A 16,867-nucleotide genomic window follows, 5' to 3' on the forward strand; every position below is an offset into this window, starting at 1 on the left:
CCTGCCTGCCCTGAGGTTCCTCCCCCCTAAATCTGAGTGGCCCTGGACAGGAATTCAGGGCAGGAACCCCTCAGTCCTCCCAGCACTGTCACTCACCTGAGCGGGTTTTGGGCAGGCTGGGGGCGCACTGGATGTAATCGGGTGTTGCTATCGGCCCGATTTTTTCTCTGACTGCAAAAGGTAAGAAAAGAAAAAGGTATTTTCATTGTGGGTACTAGGAGATACCACGTGTCCTTCTCAGGCAGGATGACCAAGTTAAGACAAGCAGAGCCCAGCTCCTGGGGAACCTGGCAGGGCAACGCTGGGGGCTGCTGGACCTGAGCCTCTGGGCTGTGGGAGGGGGCAGTGAGACCCCCAAAGGGGCTAGGAGCACACCCTCCCAAAGGCAAAAGGACTCCTTTTTTTCATTTTCTCCATCTTCAAGAGACCTCTGTAATGGCTACACCAACCACTTTCGCCATTTTGATAAAGCATGGACTGATTTGCTTTGGGTTCCTACAGAGAAGAAACTGCCATGGGTCCATTTACTGTATTAAGTGCTACAACCTGTTGTGGCAATTTAAGAGCTCCCCAGAGACCAGAGCACAAACACCCAAAGCACAACCCCAAAGCAACCAAAGGATCCTCACAGCAAGTCAAGATGTGCCAGAGAGAGCTGTGAGAGCTGAGTCCACACAGGAGAGCAAACAAAAGCCTGCCAGGTACCCCAGTCCTTCACACAGCTACCTGCTCCCGAGAGGTAGAGGAGGCATCAACATGAGCAAATAAAAGCCAGAAGAACTCACTTTAGTCCTGGCCAGCCATGCTTTCAAATCAGAGAGGGCACCTTGTTGTCCACACACTCCCCAGACTACATGCACCTTCATTCAAGCACCCAAGCCCTCAACCTTTCCATCACCTCCCAGCACTGCCCTCCCTCTCCCTGCCACGCAACCTCCCCATTATCTGCCTGTTGCTACCTTGTTTTTTCAGCTCATCCATCAGGTTCTTGGTGAACTCGTGGCCATCCCTCAAGGTCACGAAGCAGTAGAGGCACTCGCCCTTCAGGGGGTGTGGGTGGCTGACCACGGCGGCCTCCGAGATGGCGCTGTGCTCCAGCAGGGCTGACTCCACCTCTGCCGTGCTCAGCAAGTGGCCTGCAAGGAAGGAGGGGCTTTGCAGACCTGCCCGGGGTCCTGCAGCTGGGAGGGAGGGGTGGCAGGTGTAAAAGGCCCTAAACTATAGGTTTGAGGGCACCGATTTTATTGTCTTGAGAAAAGCCAAGAGTTGGAGAGAGAAACTCGTTCCAGCAGGGCAAGGGCTGGGCTGCCCCGAGGGCTGCCAGGGGTCTGCTCACCTGCAGAGTGAGGACACCTCCCCTGGCTGCTCTCCCTCCCACCTTCAGGCTTCCTGAACTGATCTGTTCGCAGCCAGGGGATTAAACAAAGCACAGGCTGAGGAGAAGCTGGATTTGCTAAGAGGAGACCTGCCATCGTGGTCAGCTGGATGGTGCAGGGGAGGAAGAGGCTGGGTCTACAGAAACCAGGAACCAGCCCTGCCTAGCTCCAGGTTAACCCACTGGGAGATGAGACAATGCTGCACATCTCACTGGGCAGGGTCATGGATACAGAGCCAACCCCCATAAAGCAAGGTGGCTGTTTAGGGTCGTGTCAGATACAGAAGTGTCCCCCATAAAGCAAGGTGTCACCCTTAACTAGTGTCAGAAAGCACACTGCTCCCCACAGAAGACAAAACAGACAAAACTCCTTCTTACCAGAAACATTCAACATGTCATCAATTCGCCCTGTGATCCAGTAATAACCATCTTTATCTCTCCTGCAACCTAAAAATAACCAGGAATGAGAGTGTGAGGAAGCAGAGCCAGCCCTTGGAGAGACAGGTAAGGGATTCTGAGGGCAGGGCACAGCCAGGTTTCAAGGGCTGGCCCCATGCCTCTGCAGCCACCCACCCAGTCCCCAGACAGCCTTACCATCTCCTGTCACATAGTACCCAGGGAACTTCTTGAAGTAGGTGGTTTCAAAGTGCTGGTGGTTTCCATACAGCGTGCGCATTATTCCTGGCCAGGGCTGCTTAAACACCTGATGGGGGACAAAAGGCAGACCTGAGTCACAAGAGCAAAGCAGTGACCACAGGACAGGGATGCACAGTCTTTGCACACAGTGACAGAGGTGCTGAAGGGGCAGCCCCAAGTGCTGACACTCAAGACACTTGCTGCCCAGTGTTGATCTACTGGGGAAGTCTCTCCAGGCTTGGCAGGGGGCAAGGAGCTTGGCTGGGAAGTTGTTTCCTGTCCTCCTGCCTTGCCTGTGTGTGCACTTCATAGAATCATACAATCCCAGGCTAGTTTGGGTTGGAAGGACCTTAAAGATCCTCTAGTCCCAACCCCCTGCATGGGCAGGGACACCTCCCACCAGCCCAGGTTGCTCCAAGCCCCATCCAACCTGCCCTTCAACACTGCCAGGGATGGGGCAGCCACAGCTTCCCTGGGCAACCTGGGCCAGGCTCTCACCACCCCCATAGTGAAGAATTCCCTCTCTATGTTTAATCTCAATCTCCCCTCTTCCCGTTTTAAGCCATTCCCCCTTGTCCTCTCACTACAAGCCCTTGTCAAAAGCCTGAACACTTTGTTTACAGCATTAAGTTCCCAGCGAGTTACAGCAGTGAAGGGAGTTTCCAGCACCCAAGGGGGGTCCCTTGTGAGGACCCAGACTAAGCAGAGACATGTGAATGCTACTGGGAAGGTCCCAGAGCTCCCAGGAAAGCCCAAAGGGAGGGTGGGGAAGATGAGCCCTTCTTTACCAGGTAGCCTTCTGCTTCTCCTTCCAGCTCTTCCCCTGACTCGTTCAAGATGGCAGGGACCACTCCGAAGAAGGGGAACGTCTGCCATGGGGACCAGAGAGCAAGGAGACATAGAGGTGAGCCCACAACTTAAAACCCCATCAACCAGAGGGAGCAGGAGGCAGAGGAAGGGCAGCTTTGGAGAGGCTGTGGCACACGGGGCCTGTGAGCACAGCTGTATGGATGGGGCCAGGCCTGGGATTTGGGGTGGTGGCCATCTCCCTGCATGCACCAGCATCCCACGACCACCCTGGCAGGCTGGTGACCACCAGGCCATGGTACAGACAGGGCTGGCTGCTGCTGCTGCGGCCCCGGGAGCCCTCCCTGCCCCTGAGGAAAACAGGAGTACTCACAGCAGAACCTGGCTTCATGGGGGTGGCAGCAGGGAGGGGTGTCAGCATGTGGCCACCCTGCAGAAAGAGGCAAGAAAAACATGAGTTTGGGTCATGCCAACCTGTCCCACAGCTGTCTGCATCAGCTCTGGTCACATCATGTCCCAGTCAGACACCAGCTGCTTGGGGCAGTTGAGAAGATGGGGCCTTGGGAAGGATATGGCAGGGGACAGGAAGCCAAGGTTTGGGCGTGAAGTTTTGGAACTGCTGGGGGAGAGAAAGGGGGGGAGAACAGGGTCCAGGGCAGACCTTGGCAGGGACCTTTTGGAGAGGAAAGTCTCCCATTGGAGCCTTTTTGAGGTCCAGCAAAGACAAGGGGAACCAACACTTGCAGGCCACACCAGAGTCACCTGGGCAAGCAAAACAACTAGTCCAAATAGAAGCAAAGAAACACTACAGCAAAGCTGCACAGACCCAGCAGGGAGCACAAGGGAGAGGTCCCAGGGCCACCCAGGAAAGGACTCACTGTCTCTGTCTGCCAGAATGTGTCCACAATGGGGCACCTCTCTTCTCCCACCACACGGTAGTACCACAGCCAGGCCTCAGGGTTGATGGGCTCACCAACAGTCCCCAGCACCTTCAGAGACTTCCTGCTGTGCCTGCAGAGAGGAGGGGGCTGGCAGAGGCTCAGAAGGCCACCAAGAGCAGCAACTGTGGGCCTGCTGCACAGCACAGCCTGCAGGAGCCCCTGAGCTACCCAAAGTGTCCCTGGGGCTTCCAGGCATGGTTCAGGCCCTTCTCAGCCCTCTTTCATGGGGGAAGAAAGGAGACCTCTGTGATTCTGGTGCCTCCCACTTGGTTCTATTCCTTCCCTGGGCCAAGGAGTAGCATGTAGAGGGGCTCTTTGCCCAACACAACTCTGAGCTTTGGGTCAGGAGCAGGAGAACCTGCAGCCTCTGAGATTAGCTGCAGCATATGGTGAAAGTGGAGGACGTGCTTAGAAAAGCCATCATGAAGTGAGTGTCAGGAGTGCAGAAACAGCCTGCGTAGAAGGCAGAAGATCTTGGTCTCTCCAGAAAACAGAAGCTGCTGCTTAGAGGGGAAGCTGGGGTCCCTGGTTCCCTATCAGGAGCCTCTGGCTGTGCCAAAGCCAGGGATTCCCACGCCACTGGGGACAGGCACTCACTTTTTGACAGGCTCATCCCCATGCTTCATCAGCAGCCGGATGGCTGTGGGTGCTGTGTAGAACTTGGTCACCTTGTACTTGTCAATGATGCTCCACATTCGCCCAACATCTGGGTAGGTGGGGACACCTTCAAACTGAGAGGAGACAGGGCAGTGACACAGCCATTCCTCACTGCTCCTGACCTACAGCCCTTTCCCAAGCAGGAGGAGCAGAGAGCAAAAGGGAAGAGCAGTTGGACCTTAGCATGTCCTTATAGGAATGCCAGTTTCACACAGTGAAACCAGCTCAGTTCAGGAATCCTTCTTATGGCTTCCTTGGGATGGATTTGGCATCACCCCACTCCAGGTGTCAGAACAAATGTCCCCAAAGCACTCTAGCAGGAGGGGCACTTGGGGGCTACCACAGTGACACAGCCCTACCAGCCCAAAAGATCCTGCCCACATGGTAAAGGGCAAGAGGTCCCAACACAGTGACAGAACCACAACTCAAAAGTACCAAAAACCCCCCAAAAACATCCCCAGCATGACAGTGATTTTCCTGCTTGCATTTGCCCAGAAAGTCTTGGGCACAGGCCTCTGGCTCCCTGGTCTGTGTACAAGATCCAGCCATACACTGCCAAGGGAGACACAGGAACAGGAGTTAAAGGCAGGTTGTCAAATCAGCACCAGCAGTGAAAACATCACTCCCTGCTCCTGATCCAGCTTTTGCTTTACCCTGCAGCAGCCCTGGCTCCCCTGCTACACAAAGCTTGTACTTTTAAAAGAAGAAAACAAGGTAGGATTTGAAAAATTAACCAACCAAAAGCCACACACAAACTAGTCCCACCACCTGCCACTGAGTGCTCACCCAGGCTCTCCTTGGAGACCATCACCCTCCCTGACAGAGCCCATGGCACTGCACACAAGGGAGAGGCACGTTCCTCACAGAGCAGTGCAGGGATGCAGCTCAGCACCACAATCTCCACTTCTTTGGAGTAAAAGCAACCAGCTGCCATCCAGCACTTACCAGCACACTGGTTGCCCCGTTTGCCAAGGGTCCATAAGTGAGGTAGGAATGGCCCGTTATCCATCCAACATCAGCTGTGCACCAGTAGACATCCTCAGGTTGGTAATCAAACACGTATTTAAACGAGGTGGCAGCATAAAGCATGTATCCACCCACTGTATGCAGGACACCCTAGGAGGACAAGGCAGAGATGTCAGGACAAGCTCCCATCAGGGCCCTCATCCTGCCAGGCCAAGCTGAGCATCGCTGGCCCACTGAGCTCCAACAGCAGCTGAGGAGGAATGACCAGCACAGCTCTTTTCCCAAGACCTCTTTGGCTTCTCTTGTTACTGGGGCCTCCCAACGTGCCCCTCACCAGTCCCCTCAGCTGAGGGGGTGCTGCAGTTGGAGCTGGGAAACATACCTTGGGTTTCCCAGTTGAGCCGCTTGTGTAGAGGATGAAGAGTTCGTCCTCCGAGTCACACCACTCGGGCTCGCACTCCGTGCTGGCACTGCTCATCACCTCGTGCCACCACAGGTCCATGGCTGGGTTCCAGGGGATCTGGGAAAAGCAGAAGATTAGAAACAGGCCCACCCAAAAGCAAGAGAGGGAGGGACGAGGGGTGCTGCCCCAACCTCACCCACCCTCATGCACCATCGAGGCAGATGTTCAACAGCACAGCTGCTGCCCCAGAGCTGTTTGCTGCAAACCATGCACCAGAGCTGCAGCTCCTTCTCCAGAGGCTCCTTTTCCCAGCCAACAGCCACGAGAAAATCCTTTAAACGTGGTTTGGCTGCAAGACCTGAAGCAGATCGCCCAAACCACCAGGGGCAGTGAGAAGCCACTCTCAGCAGCAGCCAGGAGAGGGCCCGCAGCAGCTGCTCTGCGCTCCCTCAGCAAACAGGCTCCTCCTGGGCTGCCCTGGAACAGCCAAGCACCAGCCTCACTTGGCACAGCCACCAGGCCCACACACCCTCCAGGGACACCTACAGCAGCACGGCCCCAGGCAGACCTGAAAATAACGTGTTATTTGGATTTTAAGGTAAATACCCTGATGAGAAGTGACGGCTCCGAGGCAGAACCACCCGCGCTGGCCGCACACATCTGTGCCAGGGCAGGCAGGCTGACCCAGAGCCTTCCAGCTCCCAGCTGGAGCACATCTCCTCCTTGCAGAGCTACAGCCCACGGCTCCCTCAGCTGGGGGGCACAGAGAGCAGCCACAGGGTCACACGGTGACCCTCTGCAGCTGTAAAGATGTTCACATGGCATTTGGAGGCAGCGGGACCCCAGGGCCTGGTATGAGCTCCTGCACACGTGGTGCAGGGGACACCAGCTGCTTGACAGCTCAGCATATCCAAGCCTACTTGGAAAGCTCTCACAGATCCCCAGGGCTCCTGGCTTTACCTGGGGAAGCAGTTTCCACAAGTCTGTCCCACCAGCAAGCTCTCAGCAAAGCACCAGGTCAAACAAGCCCCAGGCAGGCTCCTACCATCCCGTCCAACAGTGGCTTCCTTGCATCCCTCCTTCAAGGATCCCTCCATTTTAGCACCCAACCTCCACTCCTCCACGGAGGAGGTCAGACCCACAGCACAGCACACAGCCCCTGAGGCCAGGCCTGCCTCTGCCTGCCTGCTCAGCTGGTCCTTGGATGGGGCAGGCAGAGTTCACATGCTGGGTATGAAGCTTCAGGTTTGCTGCCCATGGCACATCATGGATGTGCCCATGGATGGACCCTGCCAGCCTGGCCACGAAGGGAAGCACCTTTTAGAAGGCAGAGAGATGAACCATCACCCGAACACTGACAGGGCATCCTGTGGCTCTGCAGCTCCCCTGTCAGCACAGTGACGTGCACTCTGGGCTTTTATGGATGCAGATTTGTTTCCAGCAGCTCAGCTGGCACACAGCACTCCCCCGGAACCATGGGGAGCTCTGGCCAAGCAGCGAGTGGTTTCCATGGCTAACGTGCAGCTCTGGTAGCCGGGTTAGGGAGGCACGTGTGGCCGTGCAGAGTCAGCGTTAGGAAGGTGGAGCTCCAGAGCTCCGGAGGGGGAAGCAGAGGGGAGGTGCCACGAGAAGGAAGGTAGTGCTGTGTGTAAATACCTTGGGATGGAGTCTCTCTGAGCTCTCAGTCTTTTTTTCCTGTTAAAAATCCACAAAGAGGGTGTGAAAGTCCAGAAGCAGAGGATCCACACGGGGCTTTGCAGGCAGGGGAGCTGGAAGCCCACAGACCTGGATGCTGGGAAATGGTCCCAGCAGGCTGGAGAGTGCTTGGATCCAGGGCCAGGCCAGGAGATGCTCTCTGAGCCTGCCTGTTTCCATCGCCTTCCCTGGCAGGTGGCAGAGGCCACCCCCTGCCCGTGGGTTCCCAGCTGGGTACAGCAGCACAGTGCCAGCACACAGACTGCCCCACAACGGCATGGGAAGAATGTGCTCCCATGGGAAAGCCATCCTTCATAGTGTCTGAACAAGGAGAGCAGCAAGAGCCAAAAGGTCCTGCCTCCCTTCCACTAGGGCATTCTGCACAATAACCTCACCAAAACCAACTAGTGCAGGGACGAGTTTCCCTGCAACTGCCCGACCAGGGAAACCTCGCACAGGGAGGCTGGTCTGCTCCAGTTTTCCCACCCTGTTTGCAGCCCTTGCAAAAGAAGGGGCAGAGGAGGCCAGTGTAACACAGCCAAGCTGGCAAACACCAAGCAACACCCCAGTGAAATTAACACAGCTGAAGGAGCAAAACTAACTCAAAGATACAGAAGCTGCTGGACTTCTTGTTCCAGGGATGTGCATGCACAGACTCTGCTGAAAGCAGAACCCAAAGCTAAAACGCTCTCCCCAAAACACAACCCATTTCTGAGGAAGCAGCAGCCTGGGGATAACCCAATGCAAACAGTCACCCAACACAGAGGGACAAAAGACACCATTGCAAGACATGGAGCTCTCTGACAGCTGAAAGCAACCTGCCTCTCCAGCAGATGAAGGCAGCAGGTCGCTGCTGGGCCGCACACCAGCTTCAGGAGCTCAGCAGGCAGCCACGGCTCCACCACAGCTTCTCCTGCTTCCACCCCCATCTCACCACATGTCTCTGGCCCACCACATCCTCTCATCTGGTTTCAGTTGCAAGGGAAAGCCCCAGCCTCAACAACTGACACTGTGCCAGCTACAGAGTCTGTGCTGCTCTCAGCGTAGGACTGTTGTCACGTGGGGGGCTGTGCTGCACCCCCACCACCAGCACAGATCTCCTGGTTTTCCACTCCTGCTTCCACTGCCACAGCTACAGCACAGGACAGCATTGGTCTTGGCACAAAAAGGGAGATAGAGGGTTAGGAAGGAAAAGTCCTTCACTGGGCAGAGGGAAACAGGCATCTTGTCCTAGTGGCTGTGGAAGATGCAGCCTGCTGTGCTCCCAGGGGCTGGCAGCCAGTGATGGTGTTAGAGGAAGCAGCCGGGAAAGGACCTTGGTACAGCAAGGGAATCATTTTTCAGACCACATGCAACACAACAACAGCCAGGAGGGGAGAAAACAGGAACAGGAGTATCCAGGGGAGCATTACAGTGGGCTTGCATTGATGGATTTGCTGGGATCAAACTCATAGCAAAAAAATCCTCCTTCCCACCCCCCCCGGGAACACACCTGTATGTCCCGGCACAGCCTTTTGAGAGGGGGAGACTTGCTGCACGTCCCGTCCACCACTGTCTCTTCCTTCCCCAGGTGCTTCACCACGATGCAGTTCTTCAGAGGGGAGCCCCTGCAGGAGGCAGGAGCTGTCAGGTCAGGCTGCTGAGGCAGGGGCTGAGCCTGCCCTTTGTGGCCCTTGCAGGCAGAGCAGCCCCAGCGGCTCCCATTGAGCACATGGCACCGTGCACACCCCGAGCACACCAGGCACTGCCAAGGGACACCTGGCACAGGAACACAGCTCAGAGAACAGGAAAGGAGCTGTGCACAGCTTACTGGGGATTGATTCCTCTGGAGGAAGGGGGATCCCAGAAGCAACTTGCACAGTTCACTGCTTGGGAGATTCCTTACAAATCCCTAATTTGCCCATCTGTGACCACAAACAAGACCCCCCACCGCACCCAGGAGATAGCAGGTGCTCCCATCCCTAGGCAAGATTGCCTGATTCAGGAGGAGGAAAGGCTTCCAAAGCCAAATTATAAGGGAAGAGTGGGTGTTTGTCCCCTCATGAGGGCCAAAACAAACTACTCATAATGCAAACAAAACTGTAGAATCATAGAATCACAGACTGGTTTGGGTTGGAAGGGGCCTTAAAGACCATCTACTCTCAAACCCCCCTGCCATGACCACAGACACCTCCCACCAGACCAGGTTGCTCCAAGCCCCATCCAACCTGGCCTCAAATACAACTTCCTTGGGCAACCTGTTCCAGTGTCTCACCACGTTTATAGCGAAGAATTCCCTCTCAATGTCTAACCCAAATCTACCCTCATGATCTTATCTTCCTTCAGCCCTGTCAGGGTACCAACACACTCCTTCTATCAGTTACTTCCCAACTTCAGGATCACTTCTGTCCTCCCAGGTACCTACTTTTACAGACATATAAACTTATGCTTTCAAGTTTTCAATCCTTTTAAAGAGTTTGAATTCCTAACATGGAGACTATCTGCCCTCAATTTTCATGTTTGATCTAAATTAAAAGAACACGTTCAGTCTCATACAAGCTATGCAGACATTGTGTCTGTAAGCCTGGAAAAGTCATTTCATCAAGATTATCTCCCTTTCCATAAAACCTGATGATAGATCTGTCTAGCTCTTTATGGTTTATAGTATTTCAATGAAGATGCATAAAAAAATGAAAGCAGCTTCACCATATATGTGTGTGCAGTCAGGCCCTGATCTGGTGCACCATGCCAACTGGAGTGCCCGTTCCTGTTCACACAGCCACTTCCCAAACCTGGATTGTTTCTGGGTTATTTAATTACTGTTGAATTAGTGGCTTTGGAGCAAGACTTCAGCCTCATCTTGATGTGCCCATGGCACCGTGTTCACAATTGTGGTGCATATTCCCTTCCAGGCCAAGAGCAGAACTGGGTGATTGGCCCCAGGCCATAACAACGAGGATCAGCCTGTCTGCTGCAAATCCTCCCATCCAGTATTTGTGCCTCCAGGCCAGAAAGGACATGAGGAAAGCTAAAGGAATATACTTTTAGGACAAGGGAATTGAAGCATGTTACTTCTGAAAGGCTCGTGAATGTAGTTCATCTCCTGTTTGACCTGCTGCAGTCTGCCCACCTATGAAAACTTCCATGTCTAGGAGCAGATTCTGGCAGCAATGGCCTTCTTAGAAGGGAATCCAAACTTACTTGTCTTTACATTTCTGCAGGGCTTCATCTGCAATCTGCTTCAGGTTGATCAGCTTGTCCCCTCGATAAAAGGCATCTGCAACATGGTGAGGAAAACATTAGAGGGGCATGACAGCCCAGGCAGTCTGGGACAGCTGGAAGCAACAGGCAGTTTCAGGAGGGCAGAGCCAGCTCATGCACTGGAGTGAGGGAAAGCAGACAGGCAGCTGATGGGAAAGGTTTCCCAATACAACCCTTTAGCCGAGAGAAATGGTGAAATTCCTTCCCTGGGAGAGGTTCCAATTTGTCCTGGATGTCTCGTGGGAGTAATCTGTGGGAAATAATCCAATGCAGCCAGAACACAGATTTAAAGTTTAGTGGGTCCTGTCCATGCCATGGACCTACTAATAAAAAAAACCTATTTTCTGCAGTATTGCAAGAAACAGCTGAGGAAATGCAGTGGGTCAAAAGCAAACACTGCCACTTCCCTGATTCCTTGCCTTACAAGGCTGAGAGTTGCAGCAGAAAGTTCCTTGAAATGGGGAAGGGAGGGCACAGTCATATTAAGACTGTCTCATAAATGATACAGCTTGCAAACATCTGGCTGATTTGGAAGAGGAACATGGATGAGCAGCGTTTGGAAACATGTCATTAGCAGCTGGTGACATCATGCTTTACAGGACACAGTGGGAGGGCTGCTCAGATGCTTCACTGCACGTTCAGAGTGGAAGACAGCACTCAAGCACAGCTACAAGCAGTGCATCTGCCTTGTGGCAGCTCAGCTGAAGCCCTGCCCCTTCCATTTCCAAGTGCATCTGGCTTTTGGAATAAAGATGTTTCAGACAGGCAACAGGAATGGCTCAGGGGCACTGATGCATGTTGTACCTGCTGTGATGAGGAGAGAACAACCACAGTCCAAGATACGCTCGCAGAGAGACTCTGCTGAGAAACCTGCAAACTGACAGAGATCACACAACCAAATCAGTAGGAACACAAAAAATAAGAAAAAAACAACCCCAAAAACCCAACAGCAGCTATGCAGTTCACCCATGGGGAGCATTACCACCAGGCACTGATGGAGAGAGCTAAAGGAGCTCATTCCACAGCAGCACCTTAATTCAGTTTCCATCCCTCTCATGGTCAAACCCCATCTTTCCAGCTCCTCTCCCAAAAACAAGAGCTGCTCCCCCAAAAAGCTCAGCATCCAGAGCAACACAAAAGGCTTGTTCCTACCACAATGGAGTGCAGAGCTCCAATCCTGGCACAGGCAAGCATGGCTACCACCAGCTCCAGGATCATTGGCATGTAAATGGAAATTCGGTCTCCTTTTCTCACTCCTGTGGAGGGAAAAATGGTTTGTCCAAATGAAAATGTCACATCTTAAAATAAAAGAATATAAGAACCAACTACTGATTTTAAATCAACATTTATATGCACACAGTAAAGCTTCAGCTGGAGTTAGAGCTAAACTAGCCTTGGCTTTTGCCTTTCATGCCCTGTGGCTCTTGTAAGATGACTGCAATGAACACTCCAGGTTCCTATTGAACACAGACCTTGAAGGAGGCAGAAATGGAACCAGTGCCCACTGCCTGTTGAAAAAGGAAGCTCTGAGCACAGATTTCTGCCCTGTACAACTGACATGACCAGCAGTGATCAGTTTTCACAGACAGAGCCAGAGAGGAATCTCCAAGAGTGCACTGCAGAGCAAACCCACATCCACTCTGCTCTGTAACTGTGGAGCACAGTGAAGCACTTTGCACAGAATTACTCAACAGACTGGCAACCACTCAAAAAATGAATCCAACCTCCAGAACCCTGGTCTGATGCCTTCCCAGTATCCAATCTCTTGCTTCAGCTGCCTACCTTGGCTGCGGAGGACGTTGGCAAACTGACAGACTTTGTGCAGCAACTCACTGTATGTGATTTTTGCAGAATCCCCAGGTTCATTCCCTTCCCTGGAAAAGGAAGGTAATATTTGTTATTTTACAAGCATTACCAGGAAGAGTGACACTACAAATTCAGAGGTACTGCTTTGGATAACGTGTGTGTCCTCACCTACCCTTCTAAGCACAGATAACCAAACCCCAGAAATCCAACCCTGGCCTAAAGTTTTACAGTAGTAGGAAAATTTAGTCCAAAGTCCCCTCTGTAGATCACTACACCTGAAAGTGACTGAACACATGCAGTGGAATTCCATGGTACTTTTAGAGAGGCAAGAAGGGTCCAACAGAAGCAAAGCTAGGAGAACCAAAGCCTTCTGAGGAGCAAGCTGGGGTTTATGGCATGGCACCCTAGCTCACATGCAGTGAACACTGGCCAATGTTGTCATACAACAACATCCAGCCCTTAAATACCTACCCTCTGATGACTGAGCTGTCTGATTTTCCAAGGTCACGTATAAATATACCCATATGTATTCACACAGTGCCATGCCTGCTGTGCATGGAGGACCTCTCCATGGTCCTCCACAAACAGCTCTGGGCTGCTGCAGCCCAGGTGGCAGTTCAGTGGGACCTTGTCACCAGACACAGCAATGGGAGGAAAAGGCAAAAGCTGGAAGGGAGTGTCACATCCCCTCAGGAAATGGTTTGCTACTGAAGTATAAACCAGCTAATTTTCATGTGGCACAAGGCTTCAGCCATGCAAATGAGGAGGCACTCCCAACAGATCAGGAGATAAAGGAACAATTTGAACTGACTTCACACTCCCACACCCAGGAAGAAGGAAGACACTTTCCCAGGTCTCTCCCCAAGGCAGCCAGTACAGAAACATTAGTGATGCATGAAAGAACAGGAGTATCACTCTGACCTGACAGTCCCCCTGGAAAAGTGTCCCCTTGAGTATGTGATGCCAAAAGAAACACAACACTGGTACAAAATATCTCTTAAAGACAATTACAATGCTTCCAAAAGCAGGCTGGAGTATCCCAGCCCACTGACCTCCAAAGATCTCTGCCCCCAGCCCAGCATAGAGCTGCAGAACAGGGGCAGGGAGGAGGGACCCCCCTTGGCCCATGCTCTCCTGCAGCGTAGGATCTAATTGCAACCTTTAAGAGAGAAACATGTTAGGAGGAAAGACTAGCACAGCCTGTCCCATCTGGAAGGCTTCTCCTGCAAGGCAGGCAGCCTCAGCTGGGTGCTGTAGGTGCAGCCAGGCCACAGCAAACTGTGGCTCCTGGGGTGAGCAGCCCTGTCTGCCCCCTCTGGGCACGACTATGTGTCCTCCCACACATGGCACATGGGAGGGACAGGGACCTGTCCTGAGCCACCCTGCCACAGGCACTGCTCTGACACCCCTGCTCTCCCTGCCTTGTCTCAAACAAACCAGATTCTCCTCCTTGCTGGACTTTAGGAGGGAAATTGATGCCAGGGAATGTTTCCAGGGTTGTCCTCCAAGCCAGCACACACGGGGAATCCTGAGAGAAAGGTACAGCAAAGTCAAACAGAAGTTAAAACTCTTGCAAGGCTTTTCAAAGGGCTTTCAAAGTCCTCTCCATTCATTCACATAATTGTAAAAGAGCTCCACTAGCACCAGAGGGGGAAACCTCAGGCTTCAGATTTTAAGATGATCTTGTGGGAAATGAGTCACGTCCACATTTCTGCAGGACGAGACTTCTCCTTTCACCACTTCTCCAGCAAAGGCCTCCGAGCAGCCTCTCAAGAGGCCACTGCTTTAAGTCTCCCCACATCTGAAAACAGTTTGGAGTGCCCACAGCTACACTCAGGAGGCTACGGCAGCACTCAGAGAGTGCTCTGACCTCTTCTCTGGCACAAAAGCCCAGGGAATTACGTATTTTAGCCAGGGCATGTAAAGGAATGCCTACTCACACGCCACTCACTACTCTGTGCGTCAGAAGGGAGCCCGCAAATTCCTGGCAGCAAAGTTCTGGGAGCAGCATCTTCCCATCAGCACTCATCAGAGAGCAGAAAGGGAGGTCAGTCCTGAGCCTCTCACATGGACTTCCTTGTCCAAATTAAGTTGAAAAATAAATAAAAATATCATGAAACCCCTCACATTTCTGAAAACACGATCGCAGTGCTCACCTCCATATCCCCAGCCTGCAGCCCAACCTGCAGAATCCAACATTCCCAGATATATTTTTAAGATCTGGTGATGAAAAACAGTTGGCAGCAGCACTGCAGGGACTGCGTGTGTGTGATCTTGGATCTAACAGCAAGCCCTCTTCTGAAATGAAAAACCACCTTTCAGCTCCCCAAACCTGCCAGATACATTATTAGATGAAATACACAGGGAAACAAAGTTTGAGCCTGATGTTTTTCTCATCTCCCTCAAGCTGAGTCATGCATTTAGCAACTAGTAATGCAAAATTTTACAGTGTTATCTGGGTCACAGCAGGAATGCATCTGAGTTTTTTAGCACTTGAGAAGCCCATGTTTTACATACTGCATGTTGCATGCACACTCAGCTGGAGAAAGGCGTTTTTTGGCCATATGGTCTCAGCTGAACCACCCATTGACTAAGTAAATGCAAGTCCTTTAAAATGAGCACAAAGATGCACAACCAGGGGCCTCCCAAGGCAGGTTTTCTCCTAGAAGTTGATGCTTTTTTGAAAAAGGCAGGTTTCCTGCAGAGATTATAGCTTTCTAGCTGTCTGCAGCCATGACCACATAGCCCAAGGGCATCAGGAACCATCACCACAGTGGTGTGCAGGACAGTGGTGCCAAGGTCTGCACAAAACAGGTCCCTGTCAACGTGTTAGAGGAAGCACAGGCTCTTGCAGAGCCTCATCAAACTCATCAAACTGCTCCCTTCTGCCACAGGCTCTCTGCTTCCCAACAGGCCCACACAGCACAAACCCCCAGTGTCCCCATCAGCATCTCAGCAAGAAACCATCACATGGGAAAATCCCCCTGGGCAGGGAAGGGAAAGAACTTCAGGTTGGAAACCTGAACATTTATCACCTCTGTGACAAAACCATGCTTACAGGAGGATCATGGACTGACTGACTGCTCAGCTGGGAGCCTGCCCTTGAAGATGCAGAGCTCCTATTTGACCTGGTGCCCATGCAGCTAAATCAAAGCTAAGTTTCCTCTGACAAGTGACCACATCAGCTGAGCAGAAGATTTGGTGTCGCACATAAATTTGCAGTTGCAATTTGCAGTTGGCAAAATGGTTTGGATGAGGAGGCAAAGATTTCTTGAGAGCCATGTTAACTGGAGTGTTGGGTCTGTGGAGTGGTCAGGGATGTGGAGAGGGAAGCTGTGGCCAGATGTGTTTGTGGGCATTTGCACCAAAGCAGGTTAAGAAGTTACTGTGCTCTGCCAAGCATCAGGGCTGACTGCAGGACTTCCCAAAGCACTGGTCTGCTTCAACCGCTCCTCATGCAACCAAGTGAGGCTCACATCACCCATCCAAGCAAGTTGAACCCAGCTCAGTTGTGGGATAACAAGCAGTAGGGATTGTGGGACCTCCTTAACCTGCTACAGCCCGGTGGCCAAGAGGATGTGCACTTCCCAGAGTGCCCAAACACATCATGCAAAGCTGACCTGAGAAAGAACCAGCAACACTGTTTGGTTTCTCTCTTTCATCAAATTTCCAAGTAACAACTATTTGCATAGTCTGTTTGAGTAAGGGATGAGCACACCTGCCCTGTGCAATGCTGCCTCAGCACTTGCAGGGAGCAGCAGGAAGCACAGGTTGCACCAGCAGGAATTAGGGTTTTCAAGGTAATTGCAGATGATAATTGTGGTTTGCGAGGGTTATAAACAACTGAGAGAAGGTGATGAACAGGAGAAAATGATGAAATGAAGCAAGTGAAGTGTTGAAGGCTTTCAAGATCTGCCAGACCACCTGCAGTCAGAAAAAAGAAACACCACAGACCAAAGCAAACTATGGCACAAAGGCAAAGCCAACCTGACCCCTCTAAACACTCCCAGTGAGGACCAAAGGGACTGAAGATCATTTACATTTCTCCTCTAAGCTTCTGTGACCACGTCACCCTCAAATAAAAGCAACTCAAAGTTATCAAGCACAGCTTGGGGGTGCTGGGAAGGTAAGTTTTCTAAGGAAAGCAAACCATCTCAAAGCCACCAGGTTTCATTTCGTGACTGGTGGAGAGGTGATGGCAGCCCCAGAGCAGCTGTGCTTCTGCATTGCAGACTGGGGAAAGCACCTTAAGGAAGCAGGGACTCCCAGTTTGGAAACAGTGGTGCAGATGATGGAATATCATGAGGAGAATTTGCACAGCGAGGAAGTGTGGGAAAACTC

The 16,867-nt window shown here is 52.3% G+C and overlaps 1 protein-coding gene across 2 annotated transcripts in view; it reads right to left on the bottom strand.

Moving 5' to 3' along the window:
• The window catches only part of ACSS2 (acyl-CoA synthetase short chain family member 2), a 30,390-nt gene that overhangs the window by 1,808 nt on the left and 11,715 nt on the right, over nt 1–16,867 (bottom strand). The window contains exons 3-18 of one of the 2 annotated variants that reach the window (XM_051633330.1): nt 12,503–12,594; nt 11,873–11,976; nt 11,525–11,597; nt 10,661–10,736; nt 8,973–9,087; nt 7,442–7,480; nt 5,765–5,902; nt 5,362–5,532; nt 4,357–4,490; nt 3,697–3,829; nt 3,192–3,248; nt 2,800–2,880; nt 1,970–2,078; nt 1,754–1,822; nt 960–1,136; nt 97–171 (exon numbers count right to left, since the gene is read on the bottom strand). In XM_051633330.1, coding sequence (XP_051489290.1) covers nt 97–171; nt 960–1,136; nt 1,754–1,822; nt 1,970–2,078; nt 2,800–2,880; nt 3,192–3,248; nt 3,697–3,829; nt 4,357–4,490; nt 5,362–5,532; nt 5,765–5,902; nt 7,442–7,480; nt 8,973–9,087; nt 10,661–10,736; nt 11,525–11,597; nt 11,873–11,976; nt 12,503–12,594 — 1,643 coding nt within the window. The remainder of the gene's footprint in view (nt 1–96; nt 172–959; nt 1,137–1,753; nt 1,823–1,969; nt 2,079–2,799; nt 2,881–3,191; nt 3,249–3,696; nt 3,830–4,356; nt 4,491–5,361; nt 5,533–5,764; nt 5,903–7,441; nt 7,481–8,972; nt 9,088–10,660; nt 10,737–11,524; nt 11,598–11,872; nt 11,977–12,502; nt 12,595–16,867) is intronic. The other variant, XM_051633331.1, reaches the window with a different exon arrangement.

Source organism: Apus apus, chromosome 15 (genome assembly GCF_020740795.1).
Source record: "Apus apus isolate bApuApu2 chromosome 15, bApuApu2.pri.cur, whole genome shotgun sequence".
In the NCBI taxonomy this organism is placed as follows: Eukaryota; Metazoa; Chordata; class Aves; order Apodiformes; family Apodidae; genus Apus; species Apus apus.